Consider the following 18,478-nt stretch of genomic DNA (forward strand, 5'->3'; position numbering starts at 1 on the left):
TCAGTCTGTGATAGGGGGGGTCTGTGATTTGGTGGGTCAGTCTGTGATTGGGGGTCTGATTTGGGGAGTCTGGTCAGTCTAATGAGGGGTCTGTGATTTTAGTGGTCAGTCTGTGATGGAAGGTTTGTGATGAGGTAGGGGGGGATGTGATGTAAGGGGGGGGGGGCTGAGGACACTGTTGTAAAAGGGGGTCTGTGATTTCTGCACTAACAAAACACAGGTCTCTGCAAGGGCAATAGAAAACATTTTTATATGTGTCCTGTTCACACTGAAACAGAACCCCTGCGCGCTGAGCAGTGTGGTGCAAAATGCATACTATTTCTATGCACCGCAACGGAGCTTTGGTGCATAAAAATGAATGAAATGTATTTTGACATTTCAATAAAGTTGAAAGAAAAAAAAGCACAAAGTGTGATGTGTGTGTGTCGTATAGGTGCGTGCATGTGTGCGTGTTTGTGGGGGGGCGCTGTGATGGGAGGCTGTGAAGTGGAGGATATCATGTGGAGTCATAGCACCAATATGATAGTTGGACCTCCGCTGAAAGAAAATGTTAGCATCTGGACCCCCGTGAGTACCCCTGCCGTATTGGAAAGGTCATAAATGCGTATTAAATGGAAATTACAGGTACTTGAGCTGTGTGTGCAAGTAGGTCCACCCGACTAGTTTCGACTTATAAGCCGTCATCTGGGGGCCCAGATGACGGCTTATAAGTGGAAACTAGTATACCTTTTCTCTTATTTATTGCTAAATTGCACATTGAAAAGCCACAATGCTGCTGGGAGAATATCCTCTGTACAGAGGAGACAAAACTGGAGCCGCTTGGCAAGGTATGTCAGTTCTATGTTCACAGAAGGAATAATTGAAACCTATTGCACATCTATGAAAAGGGCAGAAACATGCAAACCGGAGACAGCTGAAGCAGCTTTCTCAAGAAGAATGGGCAACATACTTGTTGGTGGGTGCAGAAGTATCATGGAGGGCTTCGGTTTCTTTCAATGATTACCTCTAAAGATATTAGAATGGTTATTAGATAATAAACCTGCTTGGGTACACGTCTACATTACATGGAAGCGGTGTAGAATAATTTACTATGGGTTCACATATCAATTGCATAACTTTTTGGCTATTGTTATATGCAGGGTTTCAATTTGCACAAATATATGAAAGTGTGTACCCTATGTAAATCTTCCCACTAACAAGTTTGTGTAGTTCCAAATGAAAAATAAAAACACACATATAGTTTTGAAGACACTTCCTTTAATATTCATTATTTGATCCTGAATGTATAAAAGTAATACAGACCAAATATGAATGGAGACCATTGACAGGTCAGACACATAAGGTTCATACTGAGCAATAAAAACATCACACTAGAAACTACGGCAGAGTATAGACTTGCATGTCAGCTTTATTTTGGAATTTCAAGGCTTGGGGGCTTGTCATGTTCCCCGAATGTGGCATGTTGCTTTAGCATATCTGAAATTGGCTTGCTGTCTGTTGCCTCGTGTGGCTGAAATCCGTCATTGTCCACAAGAGAAGGGTCAGCACCATGATCCAGGAGAAGGTCTACTATTTCGGCAAACTCACAAGCAGCGGCTGCAAGACACAGAACAGTTCATATCATCACAAAGAGCAATACGAATGAAAGAAAAAACAGCAAAACACGGAATGTACCAGTTTATCAGCTATTAGAGCCCCCATTATTGTATCTGTTTAGAGTCCCAACAATACACATCAATTTAAGGGGCGGACTCTCCAAAGTACATTCATAAATATTCAGGCCTCCTTCATTTTTCACTTTTGTTATGTTGCAGCCTGATACTACATTCGTTTTCCCATCAATTCATTTTTTTATCCTCAATCTGCATTCAGTACCCCATAATGACATAATGACAACTTTTTGATTTAGAATTTTTTGAAAGGTTTGCAAAATGTATATAAAAAAGGAAAAGCTGAAATATCACATTGGCATAAGTATTCAGACCCTTTGCAACATTTAAAATTTAGCTCAGGTGCCTTCCATTTCTCTTGATCATGGTTGAGATGTAATTGGAGTCCACCTGTGGTAAAATGACATAACTTGATTGAACATGAATTAGAAAGGTACACACATGGCGTTTGCCTGAGTGGCATTTTTCAGGAAGGCGGCGTCTGTACCAGCTGCAGGTATCACCCCAGTATAGTTTTTTTTTATAGAGCTGGCCGTCGTCTTATTGGAAGCACAACTGCCATTATAACCAGCAGGAGGGGACGCGCCCCCCCCCCCTCTTCGGCTCTCCCGCCCCACCCTGAGACCCAAGTGACCAGCCGGGGTGTCTTCGGATTGGCCAGAAAGCAAAGAGAAGAAAGTTGGGATGTTCCCAACAGTAAACCGGAAGAGATTACATCACTTCTGATTTACTCAGGAACCAATCAGTGCCAGTTTTTAAACATTTAATGTATTCAAAAACACAGATCTTGGCGTTTTAAATGCTTTTAAGTGAAGAGGAGGAATTTGGGACCCTATAGACCCCAGATCTCTACAAAAAGAGTACCGTATTTTCCGGCGTATAAGACGACTGGGCGTATAAGACGACCCCCTAATTTTCCATGAAAAATTTTGGTTTTGGGATATACTCACTGTATAAGACTACCCCCTTCTTACTGTCTTTCTGGAAGCTGAGGGGGAGCCAGAACCGCTGACAGAAACAGGCTTTTTCAAATCTCACTGTGCCATTACATTACATTACATTCCTCACTGTGCCATTACATTACATGCCCCCACTGTGCCATCACTTGCCCCTCACTGTGCCATCACTTGCCCCTCACTGTGCCCATCACCGCAAACAGACAGTGCATTCACTCACTTTTCTGTGTGAATAGACAGGCGGTGACAGTCTCCGTGCTGCGCGCGTCAATGATTTAAAAGACGCTCCTTCTCTTCAGAGTGTTCTGTGATAGGCGGAACACACATTTTCCCAGCAGCGCCTCTGTTCTGTGTTCCACCTATCACGGACGTTTTCTCATCTCGTCCAGCACGGAGACCGTACCCGGCGTATAAGACGACCCCCGACTTTGGATGCATTTTTTTGCATCCAGAAAGTCGTCTTATACGCCGGAAAATACGGTACCCGTCACTGCCTATTACTGTCACAAGGATGTTTGCATACCACGAGACAGCAATAAAACGTGATAAAAAATAAATGAAAGCAATAGTGTAAAAAAATTAAAATAATGTAAGTGCGCCAATGCGTGTGTCAGTCTCTCATGTGCGCAAACAACGACCTTCCCACACATGTGAGGTATCACCGCAAACGTCAGATCACTGGCAGCAATTCTAGCACCAGATCTCTGTAAATTCAAAGTGGTAACCTGTAAAAGGCTTTTAAAGCATTGCCTAGGGAGAACAACATTTACGTTGTTTGCCGCCATTGCACGGGCATGCACAATTTTAAAGTGGCTGGGTTGGGACAAATTTAGATGGGGGAGGGTCACCCATTTGTAATCTTGTCAGCACAAAACAAAATACACCACTGACCTTTCTATAAAAGGCCTCACAGCTGACAATGCATACTGCATCAGAGGGGTCAAAAAGGAACTGCCTGCAGATCTAAGAGACCGGATTGTTGCAAGGCACAGATCTGGGGGAAGGCTACAAAACAATTCTGCTGCACTGAAGATTCCCAAGAGCACAGCGGCCTCCAATTCACAAATGGAACAACCAGGACTCTTCCAAGAGCTGGTCGCCTGGTCAAACTGAGCAATCGGGGAAGAAGGGCCTTTAGCAAGAGGTGACCAAGAACCCGATGGTCACTCTGATTGGTTAGGCAAGAAAGCAAGCTCCAAAAGTGCAATTGGTCCTTACTACAGTTACTGGTGATGTTCACTTTGTGTTACTTCTCGTGTTACTTCTCGTATCAGTCCAGAATATAAAAAAGAAAAAAGAGCCACATTTGCAAGAAAGCATTTGGAACAATCTGACTGGATCATGTCCTCAGAACAGCTTGCACCTCAAACATTATGTACCTTCAGTCTGACTTTGGGGAGATGAATGATCTCTCTGTCAGTGCATTAGGTGCTTCCTATATTTTTCTATGTAAAATTATTCCAAGGGTGGCCACCACCAGGGATGGACTGGGACAAAAATTTGGCCCTGGACTTCATCCAGACTGTCCCACTTTGACAGGTCTCTCCTATGGCGGCCGGACAACTCCCGCACCCCCCCCCCCGGCCACCCAAAACCCCATCTCCCCCTTCACTAGCCACTAGCTGTTCTACTTTATTAGAGAAGAACAGCTGGTACTGGTACTCTTATAGGCAGTACCAGTGGGGAAGCTAGACATTATTTTACCCGGGGCAAAGAATCAGTTCGGTGCCCCCCCTTATGGGAATAGATTAGGCAGTACGCCTTTGGATCTTAGGATGCAATACTTCGGCGCCCGCTGGGTGGAGTTTGCGTCGTTTTCCGCGTCGGGTAGACAGCCCATGTTAAAGTATGGCCGTTGTTCCCGTGAATCAAGCACTTGCGCTAAAAACTTGCGGCGGAGTAACGTAAAGGACATACGTTACGCCGCTGCAAATGTATGTGAATCTGGCCCGACATTTTTAAATCACATTACATTCACATCAATGCATTTTTTTCTAGTACATTTTATATGCAAAATGTTAACAAAATGCATTTCTCACCGTGACAGACTGCAAAATCAATAATAATAAAAAAATAAGCATTTTGATGCAGGAATTATTATCAACCTGGCAAACATGCAAATATTTATTAATATGCATGCATGTTATTGCATGTATAACAGGCATAAAAACACAATAAATGAGCTTTAAAAAACCTAAAAATGCAAGTATTTGTGAGAGTAAAAAGGGCAAGCCAGTCTTTCAGGATCTAAATGGAATTCTAACAGCTCACTGTTCTTCAGAGAATAAAAATGTGTCTTGGCCATTGGCAGGCTATGTAGAATATTATATATATATATATATTTTTTTTTTTTATTATTATATGTGGATGTGTAGAATGAATATTATATTAAAATATATAGAATTCATTCTACATACATTTAACAATATGCATCTGGTTGCAGCCATTCATTTCTGCATTTTCAACAGCTATATATAGATGTCCCAGCACTGTTGGTAATGCGATGCTCACTGGATGACATCTTTAAAAGGCTGCTCAAATCTTATTGCAAATATTCTTTGGAATAGAATGTTGTAAGCAATGCAGCTGCTTTAAAATCCGGATTGCACTTCTATTCACAGTGATGACAGGAGAGATGTATATTGCCTCCTCCCCATACCAGATGGGTACTGGTCTGATATCAGCGCTGTGGCTTCCAGAGAATGCTGATTTCCACTGGGAGATCAGGAAAATAGTATTTCATACCCCTATTCCAGGGCATTTCCAGAAGAGAGGCGGCAACTGGAGGGAGGAGAACTCCATGCTGACCTTGTATAGTCATAAGCAGGGAAGATGGATTTACAAGCATTTTATGGGGTGCCTGACCTTTGCGATTACCACTTGCTGTCAGGTTGCAGATAACTCATGAGAGGGAGCTGCCCAGCACATAAAGAGTTTAGGGACAGGCAGATGTTACTTCAAGGTCCTGCTGTACAAAGACCTTAGATTGTGAGCAACAGGCCACGGCAGACAGAGGTATGCTCAATGCTACCCGAACATCCAGAAATAAGCTTCTCCATAGAAGCACTATAAAAGAATGTGATATTCTCACTTCAAAGATATACCTCTTTACTACAGAGTCAGGGTTATGCTTAAAGGGGTTGTAAAGGTTCGTTTTTTTCACCTTAATGCATCCTAAACTGGCAATGAGGGCCTCCCCAGCCCCCTGGTTTTACTTACCTAAGCCCCTAAACTCCGTGGGCTTGTTGCCGCGACGGTTTCCCCCAGCTTGAGTCGGCTCGTCATTGGATATCGATAGCAGCGCAGCCATTGGCTCGTGCTGCTGTCAATCATATCCAATGACGCGCCACACCGGGGCGGGGCCTAATGATGCAGTGAGTGGCTATAGCCACCGGCTGTATCACAGGAGCACGCCCGCAATAACCTTCCACCATGCGAGAGAGCTCACAGGAAGGTGGAAAGTTCTTGTGGGGGGAGCCGAGACAGCCGCCGAGGGACCCCAGAAGACAGGATTCGGGGCCACTCTGTGCAAAACAAGCTGCACAGTGGAGGCAAGTTTAACATGTTTTTTTTTTTTTAAATAACAAAGATCTTCCGTGTTCCTTTAAAGATACCCTGTCACAACTGCAAAAATACATTTGTGTATCAAATATATTTTCTAGGGTTGCACCGATACCCTTTTTTTTTTTTTAACCGGTGAGTACGAGTACAGATACTTTTGGTCAAGTATTCGCCGATACTGAATACCGATACTTTGCGGTGCGATTTGCATTCATACAGAATAAATGGGCACGAATCACACTGCAAAGAATTGCATGCGATTTGAACAGAAATGCAGTGGGATTCTTGTCTGAATCGCATGCAGTTTCCTCACTTCTCCTGTGTGAACCCAAGGCTTATCATAGTGTGGTTAAGGAGCGGTGAAAGCTTCCGGCATGACGGGTTCCACTAGCTCAAGCTCCCATCCGACTGTGGAGATCGGAGGGAACCTCCCGTCTCTCCCATGGCTATGTTTCCCCACAGCGGCTCTCTCCCCCCAGCCGATCGAGCCATCCATTGGACCCCCCTCCCCTTCCCCCCCCTGGTCCCGCTGTTGTACCAGATTGCCCAATACCCGGTGTCAGAAAAGCCAACTTCACCATTCCGGAGATTTGAAATCCCAGCGGCTTTCTCTCTTCTGACAGTACAGGCTGGACAGCTTCTGATTAGTCAGCACCATCCATGTGATGGTGCTGACCAATTCGAATCCCTGTAGTCCGTACTGTCAGCAATTGCTGGAGACTGGGGGGAGAGAACCGCTGGAGGAACCAAACCATGGGAGAGGCAGGAGGAGCTGCAGATGCCCACAGTTGGATGGAAGCAGGAGCTGGTGAAACCCGTTATGCAGGGAGGTTTCCTGCACTGCTTCTGTGTGAACTTCACTATGACAATCCTGGGTTCATGCAGGACAGGAATCGCAGCACCACATTTCTGTATACATCACATGCAATTCTTTGCAGTGTGATTTGCACCCATTCATTTCTTATGGACACAAATTGCATTGCAAAGTATCGTTTCCAGTATGAGGAGCATTTTCATGAGTACTCCGTAGTGGCACATCCCCAATAATTTCCTCACCCCCCTTATATTTACTTGCTACACCTGCAGAGAATCAGAGGATCCCCCAGACAGCTGTAATCTATGCCCTGCCATTATGGGGCCCTGCCAGATGTAAACAAACTCCCTTATATTAATTAAATCAGAGAATTAAGAATCAAGTCAGATCTCCGTGATGGCAAAACTTTATTTACAGCTAGATGTCCTGCTGTCCGTATGACCTGGAAGCTGGGTTCACATTAGAGAATGCAGCGACTCAGCAGGAGTCCAACGAATCTCAATTCACCATTTTAGGCCCGATTTCAGAACCAAGTGTGAACCCAGCCTGAGTCTTTGCTAGGAGTTGGAGCCACTATCACAGGCATGAATTGAATCCTGAGTTTCTCCAGAGCACTGTGTAAGCAGTATTGTGTGTGTGTGTGTGTGTGTGTGTGTGGGGGGGGGGGGGGGGGGTGACAGAACCCGACACTTATGGAAGCATTGAATACTTATTTTTTGTGACAATGCCTGCAAAGTTACCAATAGTCGTAATAGGCAAATGAAAAACCTATTGGGGACACATTGTATGGACTCGATTTGCAGCTCCAAATAAGTTCAAAAGAAGGTCTTTAACCAATTCCAAAACGTTGGAAGTGCTACACATACCCAAAAAAGGTCATCATTGTACACAAGATGCTGCAGAGTGCTGCCTTCTCACCTACACCACTTCTAGTATATCACAGAAGATGCCTGTCTGTCACCTATTTTCCTGCAATCTACACTATAGGTGAGGACCGTTTCATTGCCTGGTGAGCAAAGAATGCTAAACAAGGAAAAACATGGTGTGACTTCCCTGGCTGCGCAGTGTGGCAGAGGTCTGTGATTTACATGAACGGATGATCAGATGCAGATCTCTATGATCAAGCCTCACACGAGGGGGAAGGAATAACAGACAACTCATCTCACAGAGTGATCAGCCAAGGCTTTCCACTAGGACTCAATGAGCAATAGACATGACAACACCCACCTGATTTCCATGTTTAAACTTTTGGCTCATTTTAATTACAGATAAAATAAAAAGCAAAAAAAACAATTAGACTGAAGAAATAGACCTTACTTACCATAATGCAGAGGTGTCTGCCCTTCTGAATCCTGCAAGAGAAAAAAAATACACAGATCAATTGTGTGTACAAATTTAAGTATAGTTGTGCTAAATGGATTGGCAAAACTCCTAAAGATCCCTATAAGAGTTGAACAGGTTCAATGCTTATTGATAAAATGTCACATCAGAGGCCAGGAAAGCATTAACGTATTCTGGTTCCCCAGTTTGCAGAATGATACATTAGACTGATATATTCTGAAGCCTTTTCCTAAAATAAGCTACAAACATTTTATAAAAAAGGTAACTATATTTTAAATCAATGAAACTTCTACTTAATTGTACTACCACATTAGTCTTGTTATCAAATATGAACGTCGTAATGTTCATCTGTGCATCAAAACCTGTCACAGCCCTCCAAATACACATTTTACCAAAGATAAACCCCCCCTTTTCTTTACCTTTGATAAATGTATCTAGAGCAGCAGCACCATGGATGGACAGGGAGGACAGTTGTCTTTACACAGACAATATTATTATTGAAAAAGAAAAGAAGTATGGGTATTTTTTTTATTTTTTATTCATACTTGCCTAGGTGGATGCAGCATCGGTCCGATTTTGCATCTGTCCCCCCAACACCTCTAAAACTGAGATCTGAGCAATCTAACACCACCAAATCGCTTGTTTCTCACAGCTCCCCGAGCAGAGAGCTGGTGACCATAAGTCACCAGCTCTCTGCTCCTTTCTCGCTCACTAGAGCACAAGGCAGTGGAAGGGCAGGAGCGGCCGGCTCAGGCTCTCAGTGGTTTGCTGAGGGTGTGGGATCCAGGGCTCTGGGCGGATCCTGACTCCATGGTCACGATTAGGCCTAGCCTGGACTGACATCAGCAAAAGCACATGTTTTTTTTAGCATCATGCATTTTTTGCATGGAGGTAAAAAACCTGTGTGCAGCAGCCCCCCCCCCCCCCAAATACTTGCCCGAGTCCCCTCTCAATCCAGCAATGTCCATGAGAACCTTGCTTCTCTGGGGACTCACATTCCTGATTGGGTTTTGGCAATCACAGCCGGGGAGGGGGGCGAGCCGAGGCTTCATGCGAGAATAGAAACGGAGCCGCAGCTCGGGAGCATGCCCGCTTGGGTGCTCCTAGAGCAAGGTGCTTGCTGTGGGGGCTCCCGGCAGCAGAGAAGAGCCTGGACGCACCGGTGTGGGACCCGAGAAGGAGGATCTGGGCTGCTCTGTGCAAAACCATTGCAGAGAGCAGATAAAAAAAAAAAAAAAGATATATATTTTTTATTCTTAACAAACAAGTCTTTAATATTGCCTTAAGGCCTCGTGAGTGAGTATAGCGCTACAAATGCAAACTAAATTGCCTCAAGGCGCTTTTTGCATCCAGTGTCGTCCTGATCCTTTAGAATCCTCATGCACACTGGAGATTTTTAAATGGTGCCGTTAGGGGCATCTGGCATTTTTTCTCCCTCTAAATGCCCCTTCATGTTAGCTAAATGTGTCCATGTACACATACACGTTTAGAGTAGTTTACAGGCAAAGGCATTTAGAGGGAGAAACCGCCCCTCCCCCCATCCCTATTTCCATAAACGTCATTTTATTTTTTTAACCACAAAAGCATCTAAATGCACTTCAATGCTAGGCGCGCCTGATCGCCAATTCATTTTAATGGCCAGAATCATGTGTTATTCTAGCCAATATATTAAATTAGCGCCAAGCGTTTTACTTGCCTATACACAATACATGCGTTTACACACGCATTACATGGGTTTACAAACTTTATTTTAGAGCTGCACGATTCTGTCTAAAATGAGAATTGCAATTTTTTTGCTTAGAAGACAGATCACGATTCTCACGATTCGGTGGCGTAACATTATCTTTCACATTAAAACAGAAAAAAATGTAATGTTTGGCGGTTCCAAGTAATTTTCTAGCAAAAAATATTGATTTTTAACTTAAGAAACAAAATGTTGGACTTTAAGTGGTTAAATTTCCTGCATTTACACACAGAAGTTTGATCCAAGAAGATAGTTGGTTACAATGTTTCATGTTGTTACAAACTTGGGGGATTTTTTCTTTACACACAGAAGTGTATCCCTTTGATCTAAGAAGGAAGCGTTAGTTACAATGTTTCCTGTTAAAAACTTGGCAGACTGCCCAGATATTTTCTTTTGACAGCTGAAAGTCTCTCCACTTGTTATATGAAAGAATCAGCAAACTCTGCATTGAAGATCGTCAGGGGGGTTGAATCGAAATCACAATTTTTTAACGATTAATTGTGCAGCTCTACTTTATTTTTTAAGCACTTGCCAGGCGGAAAGGTGTCTAGGAGAGATGGCCAAATGTCCTGTGTGCACGAAGCGCAAACTTCACTAAAAGCTGGAGTTCAGCTTTAAAGAAACGAACGAATTATGGACAGTATTTTTGCTGGCTTTGTTTTGACCGTTTCAACACTGTATCCCCAAAATGATACTATTCTTATTAACCTCTATAGGAATTGTGTAAGCTATTAGGGATAGCCATTGTAGGAGAATTCTTTCCACATTTGTAGGTATTCAAGATCGCAGTAACACAATTTGTACATTTTTTTTTTTTTTAAATATACAGAAACTTGTATCCCCTAGACAGCACATAAATATATAATGGTTTCTTTTCAACCAAATCAACGCATGTAGGGATTAAAAAAAAACACAAGAAGCCACACACATAAAATGCTAAAGAGCTATTGTGACAAACGCTTTGTGCAAGTAGGAGTGCGACAATAAAAATACTGATGGACTGCAGACCACCCAGTATCGCAGTGGTTAAATTAAACTGACAGCAGCTATAATAGGTCCTCCCAAGAGCATGATCACAGAGGTTAATGAATACAACGATACACAAAGCTGCACAGTGCTTGTGAATTCCACCTGACCCAGGCGGAGGGGGAGACAGAGTAGGGGGACAGATGATGTGGGTGGGAGGAGAGGACGGGAGACTCGTGCCAGCCCTTAAACAGCCAAACATCTGAAGCTTGCCACGCGTTCCTGATTGGATTAACATCTTAGCTCCCAACAGACGAAGAGTGTGTCTGCAGGGATCACAGGAGGTAACAAAGGTCTTGTCCCATCATCTACTGTGCAGATGGCATGGGAATTGCAGCAATTTTTTTTCTAAATTGTCTAGGATTCTATAGTAAATGTACCAAAAATACAACTCATGTAAAACTTAAGCCTACACTCTTAATCATTAAAAAATTGAAATAGTTTATAATGAAAGTGGTATGATACAATAGTGAATTCCAGAAGTGTATTTGTCTTATTTCTTATAAAACTACATTTGTATTGAACAGATTCTGACCTTAAAACGGGAGTTCACCCTCAAAAATGTTTTAAACCTTAGATTGATGCTCATTTTGTCTAGGGAAATCGGGTAGTTTTTTTAAAATCAAAGCTGTACTTACCGTTTTAGAGAGCGATCTTCTCCGCCGCTTCCGGGTATGGTCTTCGGGACTGGGCGTTCCTATTTTGATTGACAGTCTTCCGACAGGCTTCCGACGGTCGCTTCCATCGCGTCACGAGTAGCCAAAAGAAGCCGAACGTCGGTGCGGCTCTTCACGGCGCCTGCGCACCTGACGTTCAGCTACTTTCGGGAAAATCGTGACGCGATGGATGCGACCGTCAAAAGCCTGTCGGAAGACTGTCAATCAAAAGAGGAACGCCCAGTCCCGCAGCCCATACCCGGAAGCGGCAGAGAAGATCGCTCTAAAACGGCAAGTACTGCTTCGATTTTAAAAAAACTAGCCGATTCCCCTAGACAAAATGAGCATCAATCTAATGTTAAAAATTGTCATATCCGGGTGAACCTCCACTTTAAAGCCGGGTTCCGCCTGTGGAAAATAAATAAAAATCAGCAGCTACAAATGCTGTAGTTGCTGACTTTTAATACATGGACACTTACCTGTCCAGGGAGCCCGCAATGTTGGCACCCGAAGCCAATCTTCGGATCGACTCACAGGTGCAGCCGCCAATCCTGGAAAGGGAACCAGGAAGTGAAGACTTGAAGTGAAGTGAAGGCTTCACTCCTGGTTCCCTGCTGTGCATGCACAAGTAGCACTGCGCATTCTGAATGGTCCCTGCTGTCTCCTGGGACCTGTATGTGTGTTTGGCCAGGCATGGTGTAGTTCGCCACAGAAAGTGCAGCGATCTAAGCCCAGAAATGGGAGCAAATACCTGGATTTGACAAGTTTCTGCTCCCCCCTGAAAAGTGCCAAAATGTGACACCGACAGGGGGGGAGGGGCTGGTAATCCGATAAGCGGAAGTTCAAATTTCTGGGTGGAACTCTGCTTTAAAACATCCCCTAAACACACTCCAAAGCTGAAAAGCTAAATTTTCTGGATCAATTACAATTTTTGCCTCTTGATAAAAAATACTGTCATAGTTAAAGGAGAATGGTAAACAAGACAGGATTAGCAGAGGAGGTTTTGGTTCAGGTGGTTTACTATACCATGGGCAGAGAACAGTTTTACAGAGGAGGAGATCACCCATTATATTGGACATACCGGTATTTCTAACAGTTTTGCCAGTCCATTTCCCATTAACCAACCATATTTCTCCAACCGTTGGGCTCCATTCACACTTGTGCAATTTGTCATGCAAATTTGGACATCAAAGTCACATGACAAGTCACACCCCATTCTTGTGCCACTTAAGGTCGCAGTGACTTTAAAAAGGTGCCTGCACTACTTTGGTGTGACCTTTGATAAGACTTGGCTCCCACTGTACACTCAATGAATCCAATTCACACTGGAGATTGTGCGACTTTGGAAACACGCTAATGTGAATGGAGCCTTAGTGGAAGGATCTAAAATCTATTTGTGAATTGCGAGAGTAATTTCCTGCCAGCTTTACCACCTGCAAAGATAGTAGGCAACTAAAACATGTATATAAAGAGGGGGAAGCATCAGCTCATTGTCAAACCTTTAACACCATACTGCACATTAAAATGCACTGAAAATGCATACATTTTAAGCACATTGCTTTACAATTTAAGCAAGAATGTCAGTTGTGTTATGAACAAGGCACAGAAAGCCACCATTTTCTATCTGCCCTTGCAGTGACCAGCAAAAAAAATACATGTCGCTGAACATGGTGTGAATGAGCCTCAAAAACAAGGCCAGGCTGCGCGAGAAGTCAGGTTACACCCCTAAGCTGGCCATGCCAACTTTGGCTGGTTTCTGATAATTCGCTCCCTGGGTTACCTGGTCTCCATCCTCCCACCCAAAATCTTTTGATCAAAATATCAAAGTAGCAGGACAGAACATTGTTGACTGAAAAGCAGCTGTATTCAATCATTAGCAGCCACTGTTGCTGGCTGTTAAAAAAAAAAAAAAAAAAAAAGAAGAATAGCCACCAGGAAGAGATTCGTCCATTCGTGCTGTATAGCATGGATGGAGAAATTTGTTCGATTTTTTTTTTTTCATTCAACTTCTGGGTCAGCTCATGACAGAGGGCATGATACTGGCAAAATATAGGCAGTAGCAGAATCACCAAACAGAGAAAGCCACTTCCTCTATGGGACAATGACAATTTTTTCTAATGTGGAAGTGACATCCAATTCGGTCCAGGTATCGATGGAGCAACTCAATAGAAACAGGCGAGAGGTCAGTTAGCGAGACCTGGTTTCCTTTCTTACGCTATACAAAAAGGATACCGTTTTTGCTTTAAATATACTTTAAGGTTTCTTACAAAAAAGGTATTTTAGATTAACATCAGGGCTGTATAATTTGTTTTACTCCTTAAATATACACACACACACACACACACACACACACACTTATATGTTGCCAATATTTTTTTCCTCTATGAAAACTAAATACTTTTAAGCAAAAGTTTTTGAAGACACTTCTCTTTGAAGAACTGCTTTATCTCCCTTTTGTTACTTTAACAAAAAACATTTTAGTAGACAAATCCATTTTAGTAAAACAAAAAAAATTGTGGATATTTAATTTTCTTCTATAATAAATGTGTAAGTAGTTCAATTTCAAAAAGGAATTCAGCTTTTCATCCATCTCTAATGACATTATGTCAATTTTTCCAGAAACCACAAGACCAGCAATTCTATCATTCCCTCCAAGAGAAAAATAAAATACAAGAATCTCCCATTCCCAAGAAACAAATCGAGTTGGAGAATTACATAAAGTAGCATGAGATCATAGAATAGACTGCTACACGCAGTATGGTCTATAGAAGTAATATCTTACCTTAACAATTACATTCTACAACGGTTATCTGAGATAACTAGGAATGGGCGATCCAAAGAACAAGTAGCTAGATTCAGGTACATTTGCTCAACTTTGCGGCGGCGTAGCTTAAGGAATTTAAGCTACGCCGCCGTAAGTTAGCCAGGCAAGTACATGATTCACAATGTACTTACCTGCTAAGTTACGGCGGCGTAGCCTAAATCGGCGGGCGTAAGGGCGCCTAATTCAAATATGTTTGAGGGGGGCGTGTTGTATGTTAATGGGGCTTGACCTTACGTTTTTTACGTTCTTTGCGAACTGCGCATGTGCCGGGCGCCTACATTTCCCAGTGTGCATTGCGGCTAAGTACGCCGCACGGGCCTATTGATTTCGACGTGGACGTAAATCCCGATTCACGGACGACTCAACGACGTAAAAAATTTGAATTTCGACGCGGGAACGGCGGCCATACTTAACATTACTATTCCAACTAGGGCCCAGCTCTAACTTTACGTGGCCTATCTCTTACGTAAACAGCGTAAAAGTACTGCGTCGGCCGGGCGTACTTTCATGAATCGGCGTATCTACTCATTTACATATTCTACGCCGACCGCAATGGAAGCGCCACCTAGCGGCCATCCGAAATATTGCAATCTAAGATAGGACGGCGCAAGCCATCATATCTTAGATATGTTTAAGAGTATCTCTGTTTGAGCATACGCTTAAACATAAGTCAGCGTAGATTCTGAGTTAGGTCGGCTTATCCACTGATAAGCCGGCCTAACTTACTGAATCTACCTACAAATCTTTTTCTTTAGACGTCTATCCCACACACTGGCCTCATAAGTAACAGGAGAGACTTTTGCCCCGTACACACGACCGGAAATTCCGTCAGCAAAAGTCTAAAGTGAGCTTTTGTATGTATGCTCCATCGGACTTTTGCTGTCGGAATTTCCGACCAACAAAAGATTGAGAACTGGTTTTCAAGTTTTCAGACGGAAAAAATTCCTATCGGAAAATCCGATCGTCTGTAGCAATTGCCACACACAAAATTCCGATGCATGCTCGGAGAACAATGCGACGCATGCTCGGAAGCATTGAACTTAATTTTCTCGGCTCGTTGTAGTGTTGTACGTTATCCGTTCTTGACGGACGAAAGTTCAGAGAACTTGTGTGACCGTGTGTATGCAAGCCAATCTTGAGCGGAATTCCGTCGGAAAAACCTTGGATGAGGTTGAAACCTTGGTGAAAATCCGATTGTGTGTACGCGGCATAACATTACCCCTACATGTAAGGTGGCCACAGGCATGCACGGTCTAGTCATGCTGGCATACTAAACACTGTATTTGTGTTCATGACCTTATGTGAACCAACCAATGTAAGGTGATCCAAATGGACATTACCATTTTCTACAACATAAGAACATGGCAAGTGAATAGGTGCAAGTAATCCCCCTTTCTGAGTCACCCTTTGTCTCTGTCCCCTACCCACCCCTGAGTATCGTCCCTTGGTTCCATCTCTCAGTACTGCCCCTTTTCAGAAAATACAGAACCAAGTATTTTTTGGTGCTAAATAAATTTGCATGGAATGTGTTAATGATAAAAAGAAAGGAGTGAAAAATCTCCAGCAGCCAGCAACAGATCCCAATCAGCAAAAATAGATCCCCTCCCCCAGCAACAATAGTTTCTTTAGAACATAGACCTCCTTGCAACAATAAACCCAGAGCAACAAAATACAGCCCCCCTAGTAACAATAGATCAATTTTAGCATCAATAGACCCCCCCCCGCAACAATAAGCCCCGCCCCCCTGCAGCCACCGTCAATAGACCCTCCAGCACCATTACATTTATTCAGTGCTAGAGGTGCCGAAATCCTCACCTTTGGCACTTGCTGGAATGGTTAATAGTCGCAATATTTGCAAAACTGCCCAAGTTTAGTTAAATTTGATGGTGACAGTTTGTGAACTGCAGTCTTCAAGTCATTCCACAGATTTTCAATGGGGTTTAATGGGCTCTGACTAGGCCATGCAAGGACATTCACCCTTTTCTCCTTCAACCATTGCATGGTCATTTTTGCGGTGTGCTTTGGGTCATTGTCATGTTGGAAGGTAAACCTTCTCATTGAAAACTTTCTAGCAGAGAGCAGCAGATTTTACGCAAGAATTTGACGGCATTTTGCCCCACCCATTTTTCCTTCTATCCTGACCAGTCCCTGCTGCGGAGAAACCCCCCCATAACAGCATATTGCCACCTGCATGCTTTACTGTGGGAATGGTGTTATTTGGATGGTGAATTGTATTGGATTTATGCCAGACATATAACCATTTCCACGTGGCCTCAGAATCTTCAAGGAGCGTTTTGGCAAAGCTCAGTCATGATTGCAAGTGGCCTTTTCATTGTAACCCTCCTATAACAAGCCACATTTGAGGAGAATTTGTGATATTGTGGTCACATGTGGACTAGTCAGCAAAGATAAGGGGATGGGGGTTTGAATCACAACCCACATTTACATTTTTCGTATATCTCAATAAAATGTTAAATGTATATTTGACTGATGTCTTACCTGCCAGCTATCAAACTGGGCATATCAACGGAATTCCTATTTTGTCTTACACCGAATTTCAATATGTATCACCCAGTGTAATCAATTTCATTAGAATTACTTTCCTTATCACGGTTATTCTTTGTGATATTCGATTTAGTTAGCATATATATTTGGGATTTCTACTGTTATTTCAGTTTTATTATTATTTCCTTTTAACTATGCCATACAGACATTACCTCCTGACAAAAAATATAGAAGTGCCCTCATACAAGTGGCTATATGATAACATGGTAGACAAAACATTGCCTCTAAACGAAAAGCAAGTGCCTGCAAAGCATTAGATGCCATGCCTGGTTTAACCCTGACCGGCTTATACTAAGCACTACAAATTGGACTGGTGTTCAGTCTGTAAACACAAAGGTTATACAGACTCATGTTTTTCTAGCTCTAGCACATAAAATCTGCAGCATTTACCTATATTTCTTGACTTGCAATGGTTTAGAATAATTGAGATGGCTTATTCACACCATAGTGCATAAGGTAATGTGTGTTATAATTCAAGTTTCAACTTGCAATACTCCAATACATAGCAAACACACTAGGTGTACTGCCTTCCATTAATATTTGCACCTAATGCAAATATACTGTACATTGCACTGTATTACATGCTTTGTGTGTTGCATTGCAAAAATTAGTGCATGTGCCATTTTGCACAAGCCCCACTGATGGCTCGTTATCCAACACTGCTTGACTTCATCAGCCTGCCTCAGCAAGGGAAAGGTTTGTATTCATTCATTCACAGAATACAAAGCTGCCTATGAATGGCTGAGTTCCTCTCAGACCAACTTTTTTTTGTTTCGGGGGTGAGGCGGGAAGTCCCTGTCATAGCTGGATACTCAGTAGTGTGTACTGTATTGTAGCTGAAGCTACATACAGTCTATACATAGTTAATGAAGACCAGCCTGGTCCAAACAAACCATTTAATGTGACAGGAAACCTGAAGATGGGCTTTAAGTGATCCAAACTCTGCACTGTACCAAAGATCAGATGGACTCCAATGCCCCGTACACACGGTCAGACTTTTGACTGGCCAAAATCACATCAAAATTCCAATGGAATTCCATCGGAGTAAAAGAGAACATGTTCTCCATCTAAAATCTGACGGAATTCCTTGGAATTTCCAATGAAAGTCAGATCGTGTGTACGGGGCATTAGAGGCACCTTTGATTTTTTAAACCTTTATATTACTGCACCCCCCTCCCCCTTTCTTTTCATACAATATAAAAAAATCTGTTATATTGCTTTTGGCTCTGCTCAAAGTAGGAGGTGAATGTATACCCCTGTGACCCAGAACACGGGGTGCAGGCTTATCCTGATACCAATCCAGGGGGCTAGTAAATGTAAA

General features: G+C 42.9%; 1 protein-coding gene across 1 annotated transcript in view; it reads right to left on the bottom strand.

The window, feature by feature from the left end:
- Positions 1 to 1,237: 1,237 nt before the first annotated feature.
- Positions 1,238 to 18,478, bottom strand: part of ACBD6 (acyl-CoA binding domain containing 6) — a 133,238-nt gene continuing 115,997 nt past the window's right edge. The window contains exons 7-8 of the mRNA XM_040360239.1: positions 8,323 to 8,353; positions 1,238 to 1,596 (exon numbers count right to left, since the gene is read on the bottom strand). Of these exons, the coding sequence (XP_040216173.1) occupies positions 1,409 to 1,596; positions 8,323 to 8,353 (219 nt within the window). The 3' untranslated portion in view covers positions 1,238 to 1,408. The remainder of the gene's footprint in view (positions 1,597 to 8,322; positions 8,354 to 18,478) is intronic.

This window comes from Rana temporaria, chromosome 7 (assembly GCF_905171775.1).
Source record: "Rana temporaria chromosome 7, aRanTem1.1, whole genome shotgun sequence".
Classification (NCBI taxonomy): domain Eukaryota; kingdom Metazoa; phylum Chordata; class Amphibia; order Anura; family Ranidae; genus Rana; species Rana temporaria.